A 20,765-nucleotide genomic window follows, 5' to 3' on the forward strand; every position below is an offset into this window, starting at 1 on the left:
ATCGTGGGGTGGCGTTACAAATTTGGGGGGACATTTAAGTGTTAATTGTGCCTATTTGGGCACAATTTAACTATTTGGGCATTTAACATTGATTCCTATGGCCAAATCGCGGCCATTGAAGCATTGAATGTAAAATCGCGGGCAGCACTAAATTTAACATTGAACCCTATGTGAAATCGTGGGGATCGCGGGCATCGCGTCGCGGCCGTTAATGTACTGGCCGCGATGCCCGCGATCCCCACGATGGGCGCCCAACTAAGTAAAGAGTACCCTTTTTTTTAATAGCAAAAACCCCCACCCGGCTAATTCTTGATGCCACCAAGCTGGAAAAAAATTCTGGGGAGAACATTGCTATATTAGGCGTTTTACTGTATTACAAAAATCAAACTTGTGTTAAATATTTCTAATACTCTACAGTTAAACTGAAACTTCTTCCTCAATACACTATTGGAATCAACTTCTATTTAAGCCTAATGGCGCATGGCCCAACTGTGGCCCTCCAGCAGTTGTAAAACTACACATCCCAGCATGCCTTGCCATAGTTTTAGCATTCCCTAATAGCAAAACTGTGGAAATGCACTATGGGACTTGCAGTTTCACAACAGCTGGAGGGCCATAGTTTGGCCATGCCTGCCATACAGTTTTGGGCTACCAATGCGATGTGTGTGTGTGTGTGTGTGTGTACATGTGGTAAGGGAATATAGATTGTAAGCTCTACGGGGCGGGGATTGTGAATAATAAAAAAAAATACGCTGTGGAATATGCGTGTGCTATTTAATTAACTGGTTATAAATAAAAACAACAAATCAGATGGTAAACTACCATTTCTCTGTACAATGTATAAGCTAAAAAATAAATGTCTGAGCTGTCAATGAGACGCATGACTTTTCTTTAAAAAAATATGTGTGGAATCATTTAGGAATATACAATATATTATAAACATGCAATAAAGTTGCTGTACAAATACTATATACCTTGGCCACCAGTCTCTGAAGGCATCTGTGGAAGTAGTACACATGTCAAAACCTTTTCTCCAGTTTCCACATCAACATCCGTCTGAAAGGTCAGTAGAGGCTGTGACTGGTTATCTGATAACCATAATGCCTTTAATTTTAGTGAGGTCAATGACAACGGTAAGTGGGATAACCTAAAAAAAAAAAATCAAAAAAAAAAAATCATACAATGTAATTATTTTATACAGCAGTAGTACAGACAATTGACATCCAGTTTTTTTTAATTTGAAAGCCAACATAACACTGACCTAACTGACAGTTATAGATTTCACAATTTTAAAACGTTCACATCTGTACTTATTGTGTAGCACGGTTGTGTTGCCCAGTGCTTCTCTAGAACTGAATAAGCACAACTTAAATCAATCAAGAATGAAAAGTGTAATGTTACCTGTTCCCAGCAACATCTAAGACATGAAGTTCAGTAGCTTGCGCAATTTCTGAGGGTATTCGTGTCAATCGATTTTCACGTACACAGAAAACATTGAGACTGGAGCATCCACCAATCTATGGTACAAATGATAAATGTATGCGTTACAAATCTACACAAAAAGAAAATACTGTAAATGCCAGGAACACTGACCAATACTGGTATACAGGTTAAGCACTCAACCATAGAAAACATTAATATTTTAGTGGTATGTGAGCGGCTCAGTTGCAAATTATATAAAATAAGATTAACACATATAAAGGGAGAATTCATAAGGGCCAATCCTAATCAGTGTACGAGTGCCACATACGGTTACTGCAACGGTAGCTGAAATCACACCATTAAGGGGCTGAAGTCAGCACCACTTCACACAAAAGTGCTTGGAGCCCTATGGGGCAGCGAACATTTTGTGCAAATCCTGGCTATCGTAATAACTTGTAATATCATGGTGACACCTTCAAATACATTGTAAAGAATAAGATCCCTTTATGTGCATATAACCCTCACACTATCATTAATTGACCATGTCCAGCTATGAAATTAACCACAAACAAAATTATGCAAGTATGTACATGATTAATGAAACTAAAAAGACCCTTCATAACCAGTTCTGCAAAACTGGGAATTGCGGTTCACTGATCTCTCTAGCCAACACCTTCATTTTAAGCATTAAGTAGAAAATAATTTACTCATTCTGTTCGCGTTCAGTGTTAATGCTGAGAATAAAACAAAAACATAGTATGCGCATTGTTTTGAGCAAGAGAGCAGCTGTATGGATTTAATGCCAACAAAGAGACTACCTTCTTGGAATAAGTTAAATGAAGATCAATGCCTGTAGTGATTTCGGTTTATTCTGTGATGGTAATATAATGGATTAAGTGCACAAATGTATCAGGCTAAACGTGATAGCGTTCAAGTTCCAGATGTGTGGAACTTTTGTTTTAAAGCAGCAATCATTTACAAGGTTGGGTTTGCCTTCTAAAAGAGCTTTATGCAAGTCTACACAGTCTATTTTTAGAGAAGCAAAGTCCCACGACTTCAAAACTCAGAGGCAATTACATTTAGCCCATTGGGTGGTATGCTATGTAAGCCAATTCCATATATGCGGCAGCTTATATCCATATAATCCTTATATGCGGCAGCTTCATTTGTGATTTCTCTGCTCAGATGTTGAACAAATGATAGTGATATCTGATATCAGGAACCATATTAAAATCAAGACAGGTGATTTTGAATGAAAGGATTTCAATTGATTTACCGCTCATTGGTTTAAACATTAAACAATATATCATACATACCCATACATATATAAAAATTTAGCAAAAGTACTTGTACGTGGAGCCTAACTGACGTAATTTAGTTTGCGGTCAAAAAGGTGGTGGGCTTGGATTTTTAAGGCACGGGGCTTTCCAATTATAGCCTCCTTTTCTCATATAGCTAATTTTCCCATAAACATGCTTTTATCCATAAGTTCCATTATAAATAACCAGCTATTGGTTAATTTGTTCATGGCACTCAATATAATATACTGTTCTTTTCTGGTCAAGCAGCGTAGCGAGCCCCGCGAGGGGATGCGAAACACATGTGAAGTAATCTGCCACGCTTCAGACTTGGTGGCTCACCACTCATTTTAAAATCAATTCCAAGCCGACGTGTATGGAGGGGGTATGAACATGTCGGGAGGACGCGCAACGCGTGCGCTCGCCACGCTTCGGGCTGGCGTGGATAGTGGGGGTGTTTCAGGAACACATTCACACCTGCCATATACATCTGAGACAGTACTACGCTACTTGTGACTGACTATGCTATGCGGGAACACTAGGCTGATTCTGACAGATGCTGGCTAAGTGGCCGCGGGAACACTAGGCTGATTCCGACAGGGACGGTCGCGGGAGCTCTCCTCTACTTCTGGCTAACTACGCTGGCTCTGACTGACTACGATAACTACGCTGGCCGCGGGAACACTATGCTGATTCTGACAGCGCCGCTATGCTAACTATGTACCGGGTGTCCAGCTAATACACAAGTACCAAAAAAAAGAGTTAAAGTAAAATGTAGCAATATTTTACATTGACTTTTACATTTTGTGCGTACCAAACATATGTAAACAGAGAGAGAAGAATTTATTAGAATACAGATGGGGTGAAGTAAGGTACATTTAAAAAGGTATATGATTAAACGTATGATAAATGAAAAGAAAGCAAACAGTGGTAATGCATAATCAAGTATGCATTTAGACATAGGATAAACCGGTTGATTATTCCTCAATCATCATTAGTATAATTTTAAGAGGATTCCTGCTCCAAATGTATACCATTATGATATATCTCCTTAGTCTTTTGGAGAGGATGATTTAAGAAAGAACTAAAATAGAATGCAACACAATCTGGGATAGGTCATCAAGAGACCTTAGTACCATTGTTAAATTTGAGAATATTTATAAAAAGTCTTTAAAAAAGTTAGTTCTTGAGGATAAGAGAAAGTCCCCATCTTTAACAACCTTCCACAGTGTTACAGTTATGGCTTTAGAAAAAAAACATTTGTATCCCCATACACTAAGCTTCAATAGTCCATCTGACACAAGCTGCCTGGTCTGAGTAAGCAATCATTATGGGGGAAATTTACTAAAGGAAATTTGTAAAAAAAATAGATGTATTTGTATCCAGAAATACACTTATTTTTGACATTTACTATCCCGAAAATACGGCAATTTGTATTCGTATGGATGTGCTATCCATACGAATAGATGTATTTTCGGGGTAGTAAATGTCAAAAATAAGTATATTTCTCGATACAAATACACCTATTTTTTTACAAATTTCCTTTAGTAAATTTCCCCCTAAATGTACAACTTTTTCAAACAAAAATGCATTTTAGTCAAAGTGCGGTGTGACTAATACACTTAGGAAACTATGCAGATTAATATGATGTGCAGCACTTATATGTCTATTGAGATCACAGAAAATAGGTGTGGCAGTAGACTCGCATGAGACCTGGCGCGTTGAGAGTTCTTGCTTGGCACATCTGCAGTATTAATGTATGAGGACACATCTGTATGACTAACTTTTTTTCTGTAATCCCTTGCAATACAAAGAAGGTCAATAAGAGGAAAGCCACCATATTAAGTTCAATAGTCACTCAAATTTTAAGACTAAAAGAGGACTAAATCAATCTATGAACAAATTAAGAAAGTTAGCCAAGCAATGTTTTCCTAGCTATTCAAAGTATATCATTATCAGCCATAACATTAAAATCACCTGCCTAATATTGTTTAGGCCCACCTCCGCAATTTCTGACAGCAATGAAGGCAGATTTCGACAGAACAGATCCGACAAGTGTATGTTTTATTGGAAACGCCCATGGATTGTTACGGCTGTTTCTCGACAATCCACAGCAGTTTTCTTGCCCACTTTTTGACACTCGACAGGTAGAACAATGAATTCTGCCTGTCGAGTTGCAGGCGAGCTAACCAAAAATCTGACTGTCAATATGTTCCAACAGTCGGAATCCCACAATAACCCCCTAAGTCTCCCATATTCAAGTTTTGGAGCGTAACTTAAGCTGGGTACACAAAATGGTTGATCGTCATTTGCTTGTATACATTACCAGATTTCTGTTCCCACCAGACAGACTGGACAGATACATACTTAGGTGTGTATTAACTTGATTCAATGTTCGCAAACTTTAATTTAGGCAATGGGGAACTTTGTTTACAAAACTGAGAAGGTCCCACAGGATATATATTTATTACAGTACATTTGGGCAGTACGGATGGTGTAATGGCCCTAACTGTGCGGAGTTTGTATATAATCCCCGTACTTGCATGGGATTCCTCCGGGTACTCCGGTTTCCTCCCACAATCCAAAAATATACTGGTAGGCTAATTGGCTCCCAACAAAATTAACCCTAGACTGTCTGTGTGCTTGTACATGTGGTAGGGAATATAGATTGTAAGCTCCACTGGGACAGGGACTGATGTGAATGTTCAACTATACTCTGTAAAGCGCTGCGGAATCTGTGTGCGCTATATAAGAAACTGTTAATAAATAAATTGCAGTATTTATTTCGTTTCTTATATAGCACAGCAAATATATATATATATATATAGTCACAATATAGGCGAGCACACCTCGATATAACTCACTTGGGGTGCCTTTCCCTGGATACTCCCAGCGTCGGGGTCCAACTTACAGCAGATTTGTAGGGCAGCACTCTCAGCAAAAACGTCTCGTTTAATCAATCAACGTTTCGAAGCTTTATTAGATACTTCGTCTTGTATCTTCGTCATGTATCCTGAAGACGAAGTATCTAATAAAGCTTTGAAACGTTGATTGATTAAACTCTGCTTGAGAGACGTTTTTGCTTAGAGTGCCGCCCTACAAATCTGAGATATATATATATATATATAAGACAGTTTCCAATGCACTCACGGTTTGGTTCAGTTATTCCAGTGGTGCTCCTGCCAGTCCCATAAGTAAACTTATGATCCCCATCCACAGTTTTTAAGAATCAGGGCACTCACCAAGCAGCATATAAGGCAATACTTTTCCTTTATTTCATCTCCAGCAACAGATAAGCCGACGTTTCGGACCTAACAAGGCCCTTAATCATGGCGTCCTGAGTCTCACATAAAAGAGCAACGTCGGCTTATCTGTTGCTGGAGATGAAATAAAGGAAAAGTATTGCCTTATATGCTGCTTGGTGAGTGCCCTGATTCTTGAAAACTAATATATATATATATATATAAAACACATACATAAACACACACACACACGTGTGTGCAAATTTGGAACAATTTCTTGCTAACAGCATCACAATGTAGCGATCGTTCAATACTTGCTTCACAACTAATTGACCTGATGTAACATTAGAGCTTACACCAAGAAAATCAATGCAATCATGCAGCAACTGAAACTAAAAATCAATAACTTATGAACTGTAGCATAACCAATAAAATAAAAAGGACTGATCTATGACCAATTTGGGAAAAAAGCAGCGAAGAATAAAACGTTAACAGTCTTTACATTAATATTCAGTTTGACACATCCTACCACAGAATATCTTCCCAGTAAAAAATTGTCATTACGTTGTTACCGATAGATAGATATATATATATTCTATATATAATATATATATTCTTCAACACTTGTACACTTGAAGAAGGGGTGTTTGTATCCCCGAAACGTCTGTTTCCCAGTAAACTTTGTTTTATCACCAAGACCGCTGGAGTGCCTCTACTTGTTTCGTGTTACTGCTTTTATATATATATATATATATATATATATATATATATATATATATATATATATATATATATATATATATATATATATATATATACACACACACACACATATATATAACTCAATCGCTGGAGATTAATATGTGAATGTCAACATGTATTTTTTTCATATTATTTGTAAGACTTGCTCTTGCCCTGTAAAGAAAATTGCATTTAACTATGAAATTACAAGATTCTGTTGATCTTAACACCTATTTTGCCTAAAAGTTCCCAAACCCATAATTAATAGAATTACTTTGAGGGGTACTTATGTAATATCTGGGCTCCCGTTTTTCTTATGAGACCGCATCCCCTCGCCACGCTTCGGGCACGGTGGCTCGCTGCGCTCACCACACTATATAAAATCAACTCCATGCATAGTTGGATAGTAGGGGTATGAAAATATGGGGTGCATTTAACATGGGAGCCCAGATAATATATAAGTACCCTTTGAGGTAATTTGTAAATACACAATTCACTATTTTAAAGACATTAGTAATCTGAATTAAGCATATATTTTAGTTGTAGATAGATCTTTTTTATGTTCATTATGACAAAGAATTCTATTACCTAAAAAGAATATACCTTTTTTTTCTGCTTACATTTTCTCATTATTGTTCATAATCTAGAAGTATGTGAAATACATTTATGGGATGCTTTATATGGAATGTTTTATCATTCAAACCTACTCACCTAGTCTAAATAACGTACCACACAAAATTACCAGTATATTTTTGAACTGGAGGAGGTAATTCACGCCAACCTCAATCAAATGACTTACCGGTATATTACAATCTAAAAACTGTATTGGTAGACAACAGCTTTTTAGAGAATTTACTTGAAAACGTTTTTGTTGTTGTTTAAGGTATTGTTAACACATAGCATGATTTCATGCCCATAGTGTTACAATTGTAAATGATTATTATAAATGTCCAAAATGTATTCATGTTCAGTTTAGCATTTTTATATAAACACATCTTTTCGGTAGCATCTGTTGAATTGGAACTCCTCTGAGAGACAGCATCTGGTTAGATGTGTGTTCCCAGTGAGATAAACACCAGCAAAGCCAGGTGCATACTTGCTAAAAGCTAAAACCCAATTGTGATAAATCCATGTGTCCTCAATATTATTTGAATATATTGTAGCACCTGGTTTCAAAAATTGTATTTGTTCCTATGACAGGTCATGCATGATAAAAATACTTGAATTCTTCAAATGTATTTATCACCATTGCTTCCCATTCAGAGGATCAGAGTCTGGGCAATATGCAGTTTTGTCTGAACCTCCCTTATAACTCTCAAACTCTATTTTCAGGGGTGGCCAACCGGTCAGAGGTAATTTGCCAAAAAATATCTGTAGTCAAGCTAAAGAGCCCTTTAATATTATTTTTACATTTAGTGATGGAACACTAAACCCAAATGGGGTGCGATTTGGAAGCTCAGAAATATACAACATAGGTCCTATATTGTATATTTCTGAGCTTCCAAATTGCACCCCATTTGGGTTCAGTGTTCCATCACTATAATGCAAAGGTAATATTAAAGGAGTCGTATCGTCAGAACCTTATAGCAAATATATGGGGTAAAACCCTAGAGCCCCCCCTCCGTCGCACACACCCCTCCCCCAGTCTCCCCCCCATCACCTTGGAGCTCCCCTGAACTGGCCGCCATTCATTTTACAGCAGCAGTGACGTCGGCGTCAGGCTCGGGTATGTTCGGCGCGGCTCGGGGGGACTCGGGAGCGCTCAGGCACCCGAGTCCTCCCGAGCCACCGCGATCATCTCTCAGCCTGCCGCCGACGTCACTGCTGAATGTGACAGGCGGATAAGGCAGAGGGGGCAGCGGCGGCAGGGAAGCTCCGGCGCACAAACGCCAGAGCGGAGATGAGTGGGGGGGCTTCCAGGAGCTGCACTTTAAAAGGGGCAGAGCCGCATGCGGCTCGAGACCCGCGGGTTGGCCACTCCTGCTCTATTTTTTACTTTAGTATCACTTTCCAGACACATGTACACCAGAATTAACCCTATTATGTAGTCAGTCCTCTTACACCCCCCTTTCACACTGCAGCTCCTAATTGGTAAATTGACAGGTGTTTTTTTGCCTTTTAATAGGGGTAGCACTGCAGTGTGAAAGTTCCAGGGTGCTTTAACCGTTTAAGAAATACCAGTATTTGTTAAACAGTTAAAAAGCAGTGTTCTTCCCGTTTCAGAGCTGTTTTTTATGCAGTGTAAATGGCTCTATTTCTATGGCTTGAAACATGTTCATTGGGGGTTAAACGGGTTGAATGTGAATGGTACTTAAATGCTTTTTAAAAGGTTTTTCACCAGCAATGTGAAAGGGGTTTAGTGGCTCAGACCAGCTTTAAATACCATTTTGAAATACCTGGTCTTAAATGTTTAGGCATTGTGAAAGCAGTATGAGAGAAACCCACAATATACTTGGAAAAGAGAGAAAGAATGTCTGTGCGTGGTGCACTAGCGAGAGTTAGATTATTAAAATATAACTTTTAATGTTTATTATGCACTTAAATTCTTCGAAGTATAAAACAAAGTAAGTGTAGGAAACATAGAAAAGTGAGCTATTTAAAAAGGAGGTTATGCAATCCTCACAGAGTGGGGCTCCAGTGTCCCTGGTCCTACAATCTAATACCTGGTAGGTGGAATCAGGGTGCGTCTTTTTCCAATAAAGATGGACAGGTTGAAAAAAAAGAAGCAATACATTTGCTGGTATTGTTCTATCACTCAATGATGGTGTGACACACACATTATTAGTTGGGAGGAAAATATTTTTCCTAATTGTGACACATTTCGAAGATCATGTACTGGTTAATTCACTGTATATTAAAGGAGTAGATTTGAAACAATGTATACCATAATGTGTTTGTGATACAATTTTATTAATGGAACAATTGATGCAATAGGTAACTCCTAAATATTGACAAGGTGATATAAGTTAACAATCTGATCAGAGTGAGGCGGGTGTTGATGGAGACGGTATCCATTCAACATGTGCCGCAAATCAGCAAGGATGTGGGAAGTCGCGTGGCACCGCTGTGACCCCTATGTAAGTGGCAGACACTGAGGGTGGACAGACGTCCTCTCCCTTAACCACAATAACCTAGCAATTGATCAAAGTCACAATGGAACCAATTAATAAATTAATAGATTTCCTGCAGCATTTTATAATGGAGAATGCTAAATCTCTACTTAGAAAAAGACAAAAGACACACAAAAATATAAAACTGTGCAAAGAAAAATATATAAATGGAACTGCTATGCAAATAGAGGCTTTGTAATTATATAATTTTTATTATATGTCTACATGTATTCATATCACTGGCCAGTGACGTGCAGTATATTAATAAATATTACCATTTATATATGTTTTCTTGCACGGTTTTATATTTTTTTGTATCCTCTTTGAGGAATTAGTGGAACCAGAATATATAAAAATGTACAATTAAAGCATCCTCTGCCATTTGTTTTACTTCAGACATCTACACCTCCATACCCAGACTGGCCATCTGGCAGAAGGGCCGGTCCAGCTTAAAAGCTGGGCAAGCAACTCTGCTCAGTTACACGGCATACGTGAAGGCAGAAGCACCTCCAGGCACTCTACTCAGCTGCCCGACATACAGAGAAACAGGGGCGTCAGGATCCATTGAGTCAGGATATGCTGCCACAGTAGAATGCCCCTGTGCACCTCTCTAGGTAGAACTAAAAAAGTGCCCTGCTGTAAGCCGGGAAACACAGCAGTGTGCATAGATTGGATTAGTGATTTAACCCTTTGAGTGCAAAGGGAATACGTATGTCAAAATAGGTGTAAAAATTGCCAAGCAAACTATTTTATTCATTAAACTGATGGAGACAGGAGAGGGGGTCTTGACAAAGGTCTTGATGGAGACCGAAACGTTGACCGCTAAACTCACTGTTCTGTTTTGAATGTTGCCCACCGTGTGGTATGTATTAAAAACTGCAAGATAAAAAGAAGACCGGTGAGAGCGTCTGTTTTCGGACATTTGTTGTATTTCTTGGAGTACCTACTGAATAGGCCTTCTGGATTGACACCCCGGCTGCTGCATGTAAAGGAGGAGACGTCTGTCCGATGTGGATGGATAGATAGGAGAGGTCAATGAGGATTTCTCTGGACTGCACCCCCGGATAAATATTTATCTTAAGAAGGAATGTGAGGATTACGCTGCTTTTTTCAGGTTTTTGAAGAATATTCTCCAAACTTCATGAGTGTTTTTTTAAGCCATATATAAGGTTGTTATATGGTTTTAATAGTATAATACTAGGCGCTTATGTTATTGGGCTACCTAGCAAATTGTGAATGCTCAACAGCATGTTTCAACTAGAGGGGTTCCTTAATGAAAATGCTTTGACTAAGGCAGAAAGTGTGTTTGTCAGTTTAACAGATGATGAGGCAGAGTACTGTTTGACTAGATTGAATTTGCTTTAGATTTACATCACAAACTTACTCAGTTGCTCAAATGTGAAGTGGATCTGATCCTCCACGGTCAGTTTTTATCTTAGTATTACAGGTAAGAGAGCATACCGAGAGGATTTAGAGTGACAAATGCTCTGACAATCAGTTGTAAAAATTCAGCATTCTGCATAAAATGGTGCGGAATACTGAATAAGTGTTCAGCAGATTTACTTATTCTGGTAATTGAGGAGGTTGGAGTGGAATTTAAAAAAGTAAAGAGCTGAAATTAAAGGAAGAAGTGCAAAACGGTTTTGACAAAAGATAAGTCTGAGGATTGGTTGACAAAAACTCAGACTTTGGTTGATAAGTACCGTTCCGATCTTCTGATTTTTAAAACGTAAGAAGTGGGAAACGGTAGAGGGTGACTATAAAACATCATACGGTGTATCGATGGTTAAGTGGTGAAGGACAGACTAATAAATATAGATCAAGAGGGCTTAATTTCCAAAGGGGACAAGGGTCTCGCGCACCCATTATTCTAATTTCTCCCCAGATTCCGACACCTCTGGTTGCCTACCTCCCCCTCTGGGCAGGATTCTGCCACTGGGTCTTTTTTAGGCCCAGAGCGGAAGAGACCGCACCCGTGGAGGGGGAGGCACAGGAAGGGGGATAAGGTAAAACAATTGATATTTAACCTGTCTAAATGTGAATTGACACGGGCAGAGGAATCCTTATTGGAAAAAGGTTTAAAATTTATACCTTCTTGTAAATTTGATAAAATGGAGTGGAATATCAATCACTACAAAATGGGGAGAAAACTAAAATATATTTTTTTCAGATAAAGACAATGTGTATGAAGCAGGATGTTTATCTAGCTTTAAGAAACCTAGTACTTTTGAGCATCCCTCGTCCAGCACTAGCCTGAAGACCTTTCTGCGTAAGGTGGATTTGGATGTCAATGATGATATGAGAGGTCACCGGGTGTTCGATAACCTTACAAAAAGGCAGAAAGGCAGGCTTCACAGGATTTAAAAAAACAACACTTCATTCCTGATAAGGAGTGCGGACAAGGGGGGAGCAATAGTCCTGCAGGATTTTGTGGCCTATGGCAAGGAGGTGAAGAGACAACTGGGTGACACTTGTACTTATGTGAAAATTGAGTTCAATACGATGCCCCGAATCAAGAGAGAAGTTGATTTGTGTTTTAAAACCGCATTGAATAGGGGGTGGATAGATGAACAGATTTGTGAATTTTTATCAGTGGAACATCCGAGGTGCCCCTTGCTGTATACGCTACCGAAGGTCCACAAGACCCTTGTGGACGCCCCAGGAAGACCCATCATCTCTGCATGCGGATCCATATTGCAGCCTTTGGCGCAATATGTAGATTTTTATTTGCAACCATGCGTACAGATTGTCTCTAGTTACATCAGAGATACGAGTGACTTCTTGGGAGGTCTACAGAAGGTGGAGGGCCTTCCAGAGGATTGCATACTAGCAATGCTAGATGTAGCCTCATTATATACGAAAATACCCCATGACAGTAGCATAAAAGCGGTATGCAGAGTACTGACACGGGGACCGTATAATGGCCCACCTATTGAATTTATCTGTGACTTGATACACAAAGTATTAACCTTGAATCATTTTCAATATTAAGATGAACATTATATGCAAATCTCCGGGACAGCCATGGGCTTGAAGCTGGCGCCGGGGTTTGCTAATTTATTCATGGTGGAGTATGAGGAGACTCACATTTTGTGTAGGTATGCCAATAACATAGTACACTACAAGAGATTTATAGACGACTTGTTCGTCATATGGAGAGGTACTAAGGACTCTTTCTTCTACGATCCCCATGGCAGCCTTAACACTGGGATATTCCCTTCCCCCATAGATTGAGACAGGATATTTTTCTCTAGGACCGCCCACCTTGGGTATAATAGCCTCCTCCTCTCTCCTCTGTGTCTTTTTTCCTGTCTCCGTTAGAGAAGGACAGAGTAGGTTATTTATTTATTTTAATCAGGGTTACTTCTATCAGTATGGAACTGAATGGGGTGGCTCCCCGGGGAGAAGATGCTAAGGACAGTGCAAACTAACCTGATGCATATTCCTGCCATTGGATTGATATCGGCGGAGGCTGATAAATGGATTGCTGGGAAGGTTTGCGGCAACTGTAAAAACTTGCAGGCGCTGATCGGTGGTGGTCAGATAAGAGAGCAGGCAGACCGGGCTGAAAGCCGCGTCTGTACGCTCCGGAGTACAGGCAGAAGGGGCGGAAGTCTGTAAATGCTTCCCCACGGAAACAAGGGGAAGCATTTTTTGTTCCGCTCGGCCATCCTGAATGGGGATAGACGGTAATGAAAGGGTTATGGCGCCCTATTTAAAGAGACACCAAGGAGAAACAAACCATGTGCAGTCATTGCTGGAAATTGTTTTGCTGGAGTGATAGTGCTGGAGCTGAATGCCATTATGGATGCACCTTCTCCCCACAAGCCGGTTGATGCCCCAGTGAGGTAAGCCCTTTGGTTTTGGGCATTAGTTATTTTATTTTACAAGATACTTAGTATAGTTTGTATTATTATAGTGTGTCTGCTACTGATACTGTTCATAAGAAGAGGACAGCTAAGAAGAAATGTATAGAGACCAGATGTGTGTCTTGTGATAAGCTATTTACCTCGGGTCATAAAAAATCATTATGTGATGGATGTGAAGCTGGGCAGAAGAAATTGGATAGAAAAGCTCAGCATTCTTAAAGATCTGATGACATGGATGAAAGAGTCTTTTGTTACAAAGGATGAATTTTTACAGTCACAGACTTTTAAAAGAACCAGGACCCAGGCAGAACTTAGTAATTAGGAAGGCTCATCTGAGGAAATCGAGTGTCTGGAAAAGATCTCCACAGATTAATCAGGAGAGTTGGAGGAAGTAAGAACCTTTAATTTAGAACTGGTTGAAGGTATGCTGAAAAATATATATAAGGCCATGAACTTTAAGGAAGAAGCAGGGACTTCAGGATTTACAGATCCCTTATATGAAGACAGATCAAGAAAGGGAAGAACATTTCCAGTCCACAATATGGTGAGGGAAATTATATCTAAGGAGTGGACGACTATATAGACAAGAAGCTGACACTAGGTAATCGGGTCGAAAAGATGTACCCATACAAGGACTCGATGCCGATGGTAGACGCTGCAGTGGCAGAACTTACCTCAAGGTCCACTATCCCAGTTGAAGATACAGCAACCCTTCAAGGATTCAATGGATAGGAAGACCGATAATGCCTTGCATAAAGTTCACTCTGCCTCTGCTAGTTCACTTAAATCTACAGTAGCGGTAGCATCGGTTTCAAGAGCCCTGAGACTATGGGTTTCCAATCTTCATACAGACATAGAGGACAAGATTTCAAAGCAATACCTATTAAAAAGTCTTGAGGTTATGCAAAAATCGATAGACTACCTGTGTGAGGCTTCTTTGGATTCTGTATCCTTTGCAGCAAAGACCATGGCCGCTGGGGTAACAGCGAGAAGAGCACTGTGGCTCAGACCGCGGACGCCAATTCTAAGAATAAGCTGGCAACATTGCCCTTTGAAGGGAAATTCTTATTCGGGTCAAATTGGACACAATGATTTAAAGACTGTCAGGGGGAAAATCTATTCGTCTTCCGCAAGATAGAAGGAATCGTTTCCCTTATCCTAGTTTGAATAAACAGTCATACAAGGAGGCCAAGACTTACAGACCGGGTAGACCATACTACAGAAGAGGTTCCAACACTTCACGGCAAGCCTTTCGTCAGCCCTTTCGTGGGCGATTCCAATCGGATAAAGGAGGAAGATTATGACTATCTTCAGAATATGGAAGTAGGCGCCAGACTGTCACTATTTGTAGAAGAATGGAGGACCACGATAACGGACAAGTGGGTGCTGAGCATAATTCAAGAAGGCTATCACATAGAATTTGCAGAATTTCCAACTCGCAACAGATTCATGAAGTCCAGGGTTCCAGAAGACCGAGAAAGAAGAGTGGCACTCTGTGTGATAATAGAACAACTATTAGAACTGAAGGCGATAGAAAGGGTACCAGATACCCAACACAGAGAAGGATTCTACTCGAACCTCTTCTTAGTGGAGAAAGCCAATGGAGGGTTCAGGACCATCCTGGACTTGAGAGAGCTGAATTACTTCATAAAGAAGATAAAATTCCGGATGGAGTGTCTGACTTCCATAATATCAGGAATAAGAAGAAACGAGTATCTAGCTTCGGTGGATCTGAGAGACGCATACTACCACATCCCCGTATGCGTAAAACACAGAAAATTCCTAAGATTCTATGTGGCAGGGCAGCACTTTCAGTTTACGTGCCTACCGTTTGGACTGAAAAGCTCTCCAAGAGTATTCATAAAGGTGCTGATCACGTTAATGGCGGAGCTGAGAAAGAAGAAAGTCCAGATATGGCCATATTTAGACGATTTACTGATTGCTGGGGACTCAGCAGAAGAAGTAAGACTGAGTGTGGCTCTGACACTAAGGACATTACAAATGCATGGGTGGATCATAAACGACGAAAAAAGTAAATTATGTCCGACCAGGAAGATACAATTTTTAGGGGTCAGAATAGACACCAGAAAATATTCAGTGGCCTTGTCAGTAGAAAGATGTCTGAAAATAAGAAAATTGACGGAGTGGATTCTACAGAGGAGAAGAATTCCACTGATAAAGGCAGTACAATTGTTAGGAATGATGGTATCATGCATAAAGATTATACCCTGGGCGCAGTGGAACTCAAGACAACTACAGTGGTACCTACTCCCACTGTTAAGAGAGGTTACAAAGATCATCATTGCATAGAGTTAAAGCAACCAGTAGTAAAATCCCTGAAATGGTGGACAGAAGACTTAGAGAGCAGAAGCTCAAGCTTGGAAAATCCACACTTTCAAATACTGACAACAGATGCCAGTTTGTCAGGATGGGGAGCACACCTCGGGAGTTCTTCAGTACAAGGGACGTGGTCTTGGAAAGAATCAAGAAACTCCTCAAATGCAAGAGAACTGCAGGCAGTCTGGGAGGCGATGAGTATGCTCAGTGTGAAGATTCGAAACTCCCATCTCCGAGTTATGTCCGACAATGTAACAGTGGTATCCCACATAAACCATCAAGGGGGGACCAGAAGTCGAAAACGGATAATATTGGCAGAGAAGATCATGAAATGGGCAGAATTTAATCTATTATCAATTTCGGCGGTTTACATACCAGGCAAGAAGAACATTGTGGCAGACTTCCTGAGCCGCAAGATGATATTGCCTGGAGAGTGGGAGCTGAACCAAGAGGTGTTCCAGGAGATCATGAAGAGATTTGGAGTGCCGGAAGTGGACCTGATAGCCACAGTTACCAACAAAAAGGTGAACCAATTTTGCTTGAAAATTCTGGCATCCTCAGGCAGCGGCACTAGACACGTTTGCGATCAGATGGACATTCAACCTTGGTTAGGTTCCCCCCCCCCCCTTCCCAGTAATATCCAAGATACTGAAGAAGATACGGGAAGACCAGGTACAAGTAATTATAATACTACCGCATAATACACTGGTACACCAATGTACTAAGGATGTCAATTCAACAACCTTGGAAACTGCCAGACAGACCAGACCTGTTGAGTCAGGGACCTAAGCTGTATCAAGATCCGGCAGCATTGTCTCTAGAGGCATGGAAATTGAGCGGCAGATATTGAAGAAACACAATTTATCACCGCAAGTCACAGAAATGATGATGGAGACAAGGAAGAAGGTGTCTTCAGTGGCCTATTACAAAACCTGGAACAAGTTTATTACCTGGGGAGGATTTAAAGGTGACTTTACATGTATTCCCACAGACAAGGTGCTACAGTTCCTTTTCGAAGTGGAAAAATGGATCTAGCTACAGCTAATATTAAGGCACAGACATCAGCTCTGAGTGTGTTACTAGATAGGCCATTAGCAGAAGACAAAATGGTCAAGAGATTTGGAAGGGCGATGAAAAGAATCAGACAACCAATTAAGGCCATTGTAGCACCATGGGACTTGAACCTGTTGTTGACTGTTCTAACTAAACATCCGTTTGAACCTTTAGCTGAGAGTTCGTTAAAATTCCTTACCTGGAAGGTGGTGTTCCTGGTGGCAGTGACATCTGCTAGGAGGGTTAGTGAGCTGCATGCCCTCTGGATAGAGGAAACGTACCTAGTGATATATCCAGACAGGGTGGTACTACGAACAGACCCAGAATTTGTTCCTGAAGTCGTGTCCGCCTTCCACCTGAACCCAACACTGCCTGAGTTTTGTACGAACCCACAAAATGAAGAGGAAGAAGCGTGGCATACTCTAGATTTGGTCAGAGCTATATCCCTATACCTTGAAAGAACTAAACCTTTCAGAGCTTCAAATTATTCCGGAAGGAATAAAGAAAGGAAAGGCACTGGTAAAGCAGACGATATCTAGATGGATCAGGGAGACCATCTTGTTTGCTTATAAGAAGGCTGGTAAAGCAGCTCCCCCTTTTGTTCAGGCACACTCTACCCGGGCAGTATCCACTTCCTGGGCGAATAGGGCGAAGGCGTCGGTGTCTGAGATCTGCAGAGCAGCTACATGGTCGTCAGTTCATACTTTTGCGAATCACTATGCACTTAATGTGTCTACTGCCCACTTTGGGAAGCATGTGCTACAAGAGGCTATTTTGGCTGACTAGAGCCTATACAAATAAAAATATTACATGCAGTATTTAGCCCTCCCGTGTGTTTACTTGGGTATGTCCCAGGGTTAAGGCTGCCATGGGGATCGTAGAAGAAAGAGGCGAATTATATTTACCGATAATTCCTTTTTCTTCCTAGAGATCCCATGGCAGCCATTGGTTACCCTCCCTGTGTATTATGTTCTGTTGTGTTTTTCTCCAGGACCAGTATTACGGAGACATTAAAAGACAAGGAGGAGAGAGAGGAGGAGGCTATTATACCCAAGGTGGGCGGTCCTAGAGAAAAATATCCTGTCTGAATCTATGGGGGAAGGGAATATCCCAGTGTTAAGGCTGCCATGGGATCTCTAGGAAGAAAATCGGTAAGTATAATTCGCCTCTTTTCTAATGATGGTACAGGAACTGAATTTGTTGGAAAGCCCCATTAGATTCACAGCGAATGTGGATAGTACCACTGTAGATTTCTTGGACGTTTCTATTATTGAGACACTCCCATCTGGAATACACCTTACTTAGGAAACCGACAGACAGGAATGCGCTCCTGTGGGCAACAAGCCATAATCCGGATATATAAAAAACCAATTTACAACTAAAAGAATGTACAGAGAGATTCAAGGCCCGTGGATACAAAAATGCTGATATAGAGCGAAGCATGCAGAAAGCGAAAAAGCTCTTTTCAGAACAAGAGGCAACAAGGGAAGTGAGAAATATCCCTGATAGGATGACACTTGTTGTTAAATGTGACAGTTGGTTCACAAAGGTCAACAAGGTGATTAAAAACAACTGGCCGATATTGAAGACGGACCCTGCCTTCAGAACAATATCTAAAGTCCCGCCCCCCCCCCCCCTAATAGGGGCGAAGAGAGGGAGAAACTTGAAGGACATGCTGTTCCGACCTGATATGAGACCACCTTTGGGAAAAGAAAAAAAAGAAAATGTGCTGCTTCAAATGCCTAAAATGCATGGCATGCAGAGCATTACTGACGGGAAGCTTATTTTGTCACCCACAATCGGGACAAAAGACCCTAATAAAGCACCACCTTGTATGCACGATGGACCATGTTGTGTACATCCTTAAGTGTCCCTGTGGGCGCACTTATGTGGGCAAGATTATTAGAACATTTCGGGAAAGGATGAATCAACATCGGTCCTCGATCAGATTAGCTTATGCCACCTCAACCACTGAAACCAGTGGCAGCACATTTCCTGAAGATGAAACATCAGGTAGCCTCGATGACCTACATGATTATTGACTGGGTCCCCCCACTGGAGAGAGGGGGAGACAGAGGTCTATTATTATTAAGAAAAGAAGCCAAATGGATACGAAATCTGGACACTATTGCACCAAGAGGGCTTAACGAGTATAATTCATTGAGCGTTTTTCTATAATAAATTTGAGAGTATAAAAGAAGAATGGTAGAGTACAATAGCGCCTGGTAATATCTGATTTAATATCAGGTTTTATATAAAAAAGTTAAAAATAGAAAAATATGTAACTTTTTAATGGTGTGTATATGTATATGTATTGTTTATTATTAAAATGTATATTATGATGTGAGCCCGGTATGCCAGTGAAGGGTTAACAATATATGGGTCTTCAGTATCTTTGGTATTTCACATGTTAAAACAGCTGACCGCTGTTAGTAACATCAGAAAGTGCGTGGCTAAATAATATATTATTCATAAAGAAAAGTTGAATTGACCGCTAGATGACTATTAATATTGTTGAAACGTGCGGCTTAATAGGAGTAAAAGTATGAGGAAGCAGCGCCGGAAGGCATATGTAGTATGCATTGCATTCCATGCGCCGAGTACACCCACTTCCGGCGGAGGGGAGTGAGTAGTCAGATGGAACGCAAAGATTGCGCTCCAACCTGTAATGAACGGCGCCTCTGAGAAAAGGATATGCCTGGGGCGGAAGTGATGTAATTGACCGCTTCCGGTGAGTGACCCACACGCTGTAGCTGGAACGCACGCCGGGATCGGCATAATGTAGGAATCAGAGAAGCGGCACTGGTATGTGAGATTCCATGAGACCTTTGATAGTGATAAGATGCACTTTATTTCTGCGAGTGTCTAACAGTGATTGTTGCTACTGATATGTATTTGTTTAATATAGAGATTATATGGGTAGTGGCACTTCCGGTTTTTGAAAGGGGGTGTTCCCTTTAACTGGCATATAAGGCTTGCATTTTGGTTTTGGCGTTGCACACTGATGGAGGCAGGAGAGGGGGTCTTGACAAAGGTCTTGATGGAGACTGAAACGTTGTCCGCTAAACCCACTGTCATGTTTTGAATGTTGCCCACGTTGTGGTATGTATTAAAAAATGCAAGATAAAAAGAAGACCGGTGAGTGCGTCTGTTTTCGGACATTTCATAGAGAGAGATAAAGAGATAGAGATACAGGTTGAGTATCCCGTATCCAAAATGCTCGGGACCAGGAGAATTTTGGATAACGGATTATTCCGTATTTCGGAATATTTTAATATTTCAATGATGTATTTTGAAGTATCTTGCATTTATGCTGTATAAACACATAATATACACACATATATTTTATTACCACATAAAATACACACAAATATATTTTAATTGTTCAAAAAACAAGGTTTCAAAACGTGAAACAAAATTTGTGTACTATCTCAGCACTGAATTTGAATGCCAAGCAATCATTGTCTTGCACATATATAGTGCCAGTTACATATCATGTCCCCAGTGATGCTGTTACAAATGTCCCCAGTGACTTTTTAGCAAAAAAAAAAAAAAAATTCACTTTCTGGAAAGTCCGTATTTCGGAATAATTTGGATAACGGATATTCGGATACGGGATACTCGACCTGTATATATATATTTTTTTTTCTCAAAAAAGAGGAAAATAGGGGGTACTTGTGTACTATCACGGCG

At 40.4% G+C, this 20,765-nt stretch overlaps 1 protein-coding gene and 1 long non-coding RNA gene across 2 annotated transcripts in view; one reads left to right on the plus strand and one right to left on the minus strand.

Moving 5' to 3' along the window:
- LOC146064147 (uncharacterized) overlaps nucleotides 1–20,765 on the plus strand; it is a 338,403-nt gene that overhangs the window by 125,023 nt on the left and 192,615 nt on the right. The window lies entirely within an intron of this gene.
- Nucleotides 1–20,765, minus strand: part of LRRC1 (leucine rich repeat containing 1) — a 132,292-nt gene that overhangs the window by 5,581 nt on the left and 105,946 nt on the right. Inside the window, exons 11-12 of the mRNA XM_083177325.1 lie at nucleotides 1,402–1,517; nucleotides 975–1,147 (exon numbers count right to left, since the gene is read on the minus strand). Coding sequence (XP_083033451.1) covers nucleotides 975–1,147; nucleotides 1,402–1,517 — 289 coding nt within the window. The remainder of the gene's footprint in view (nucleotides 1–974; nucleotides 1,148–1,401; nucleotides 1,518–20,765) is intronic.

Source organism: Crinia signifera, chromosome 3 (genome assembly GCF_055691185.1).
Source record: "Crinia signifera chromosome 3, ASM5569118v1, whole genome shotgun sequence".
NCBI lineage: Eukaryota > Metazoa > Chordata > Amphibia > Anura > Myobatrachidae > Crinia > Crinia signifera.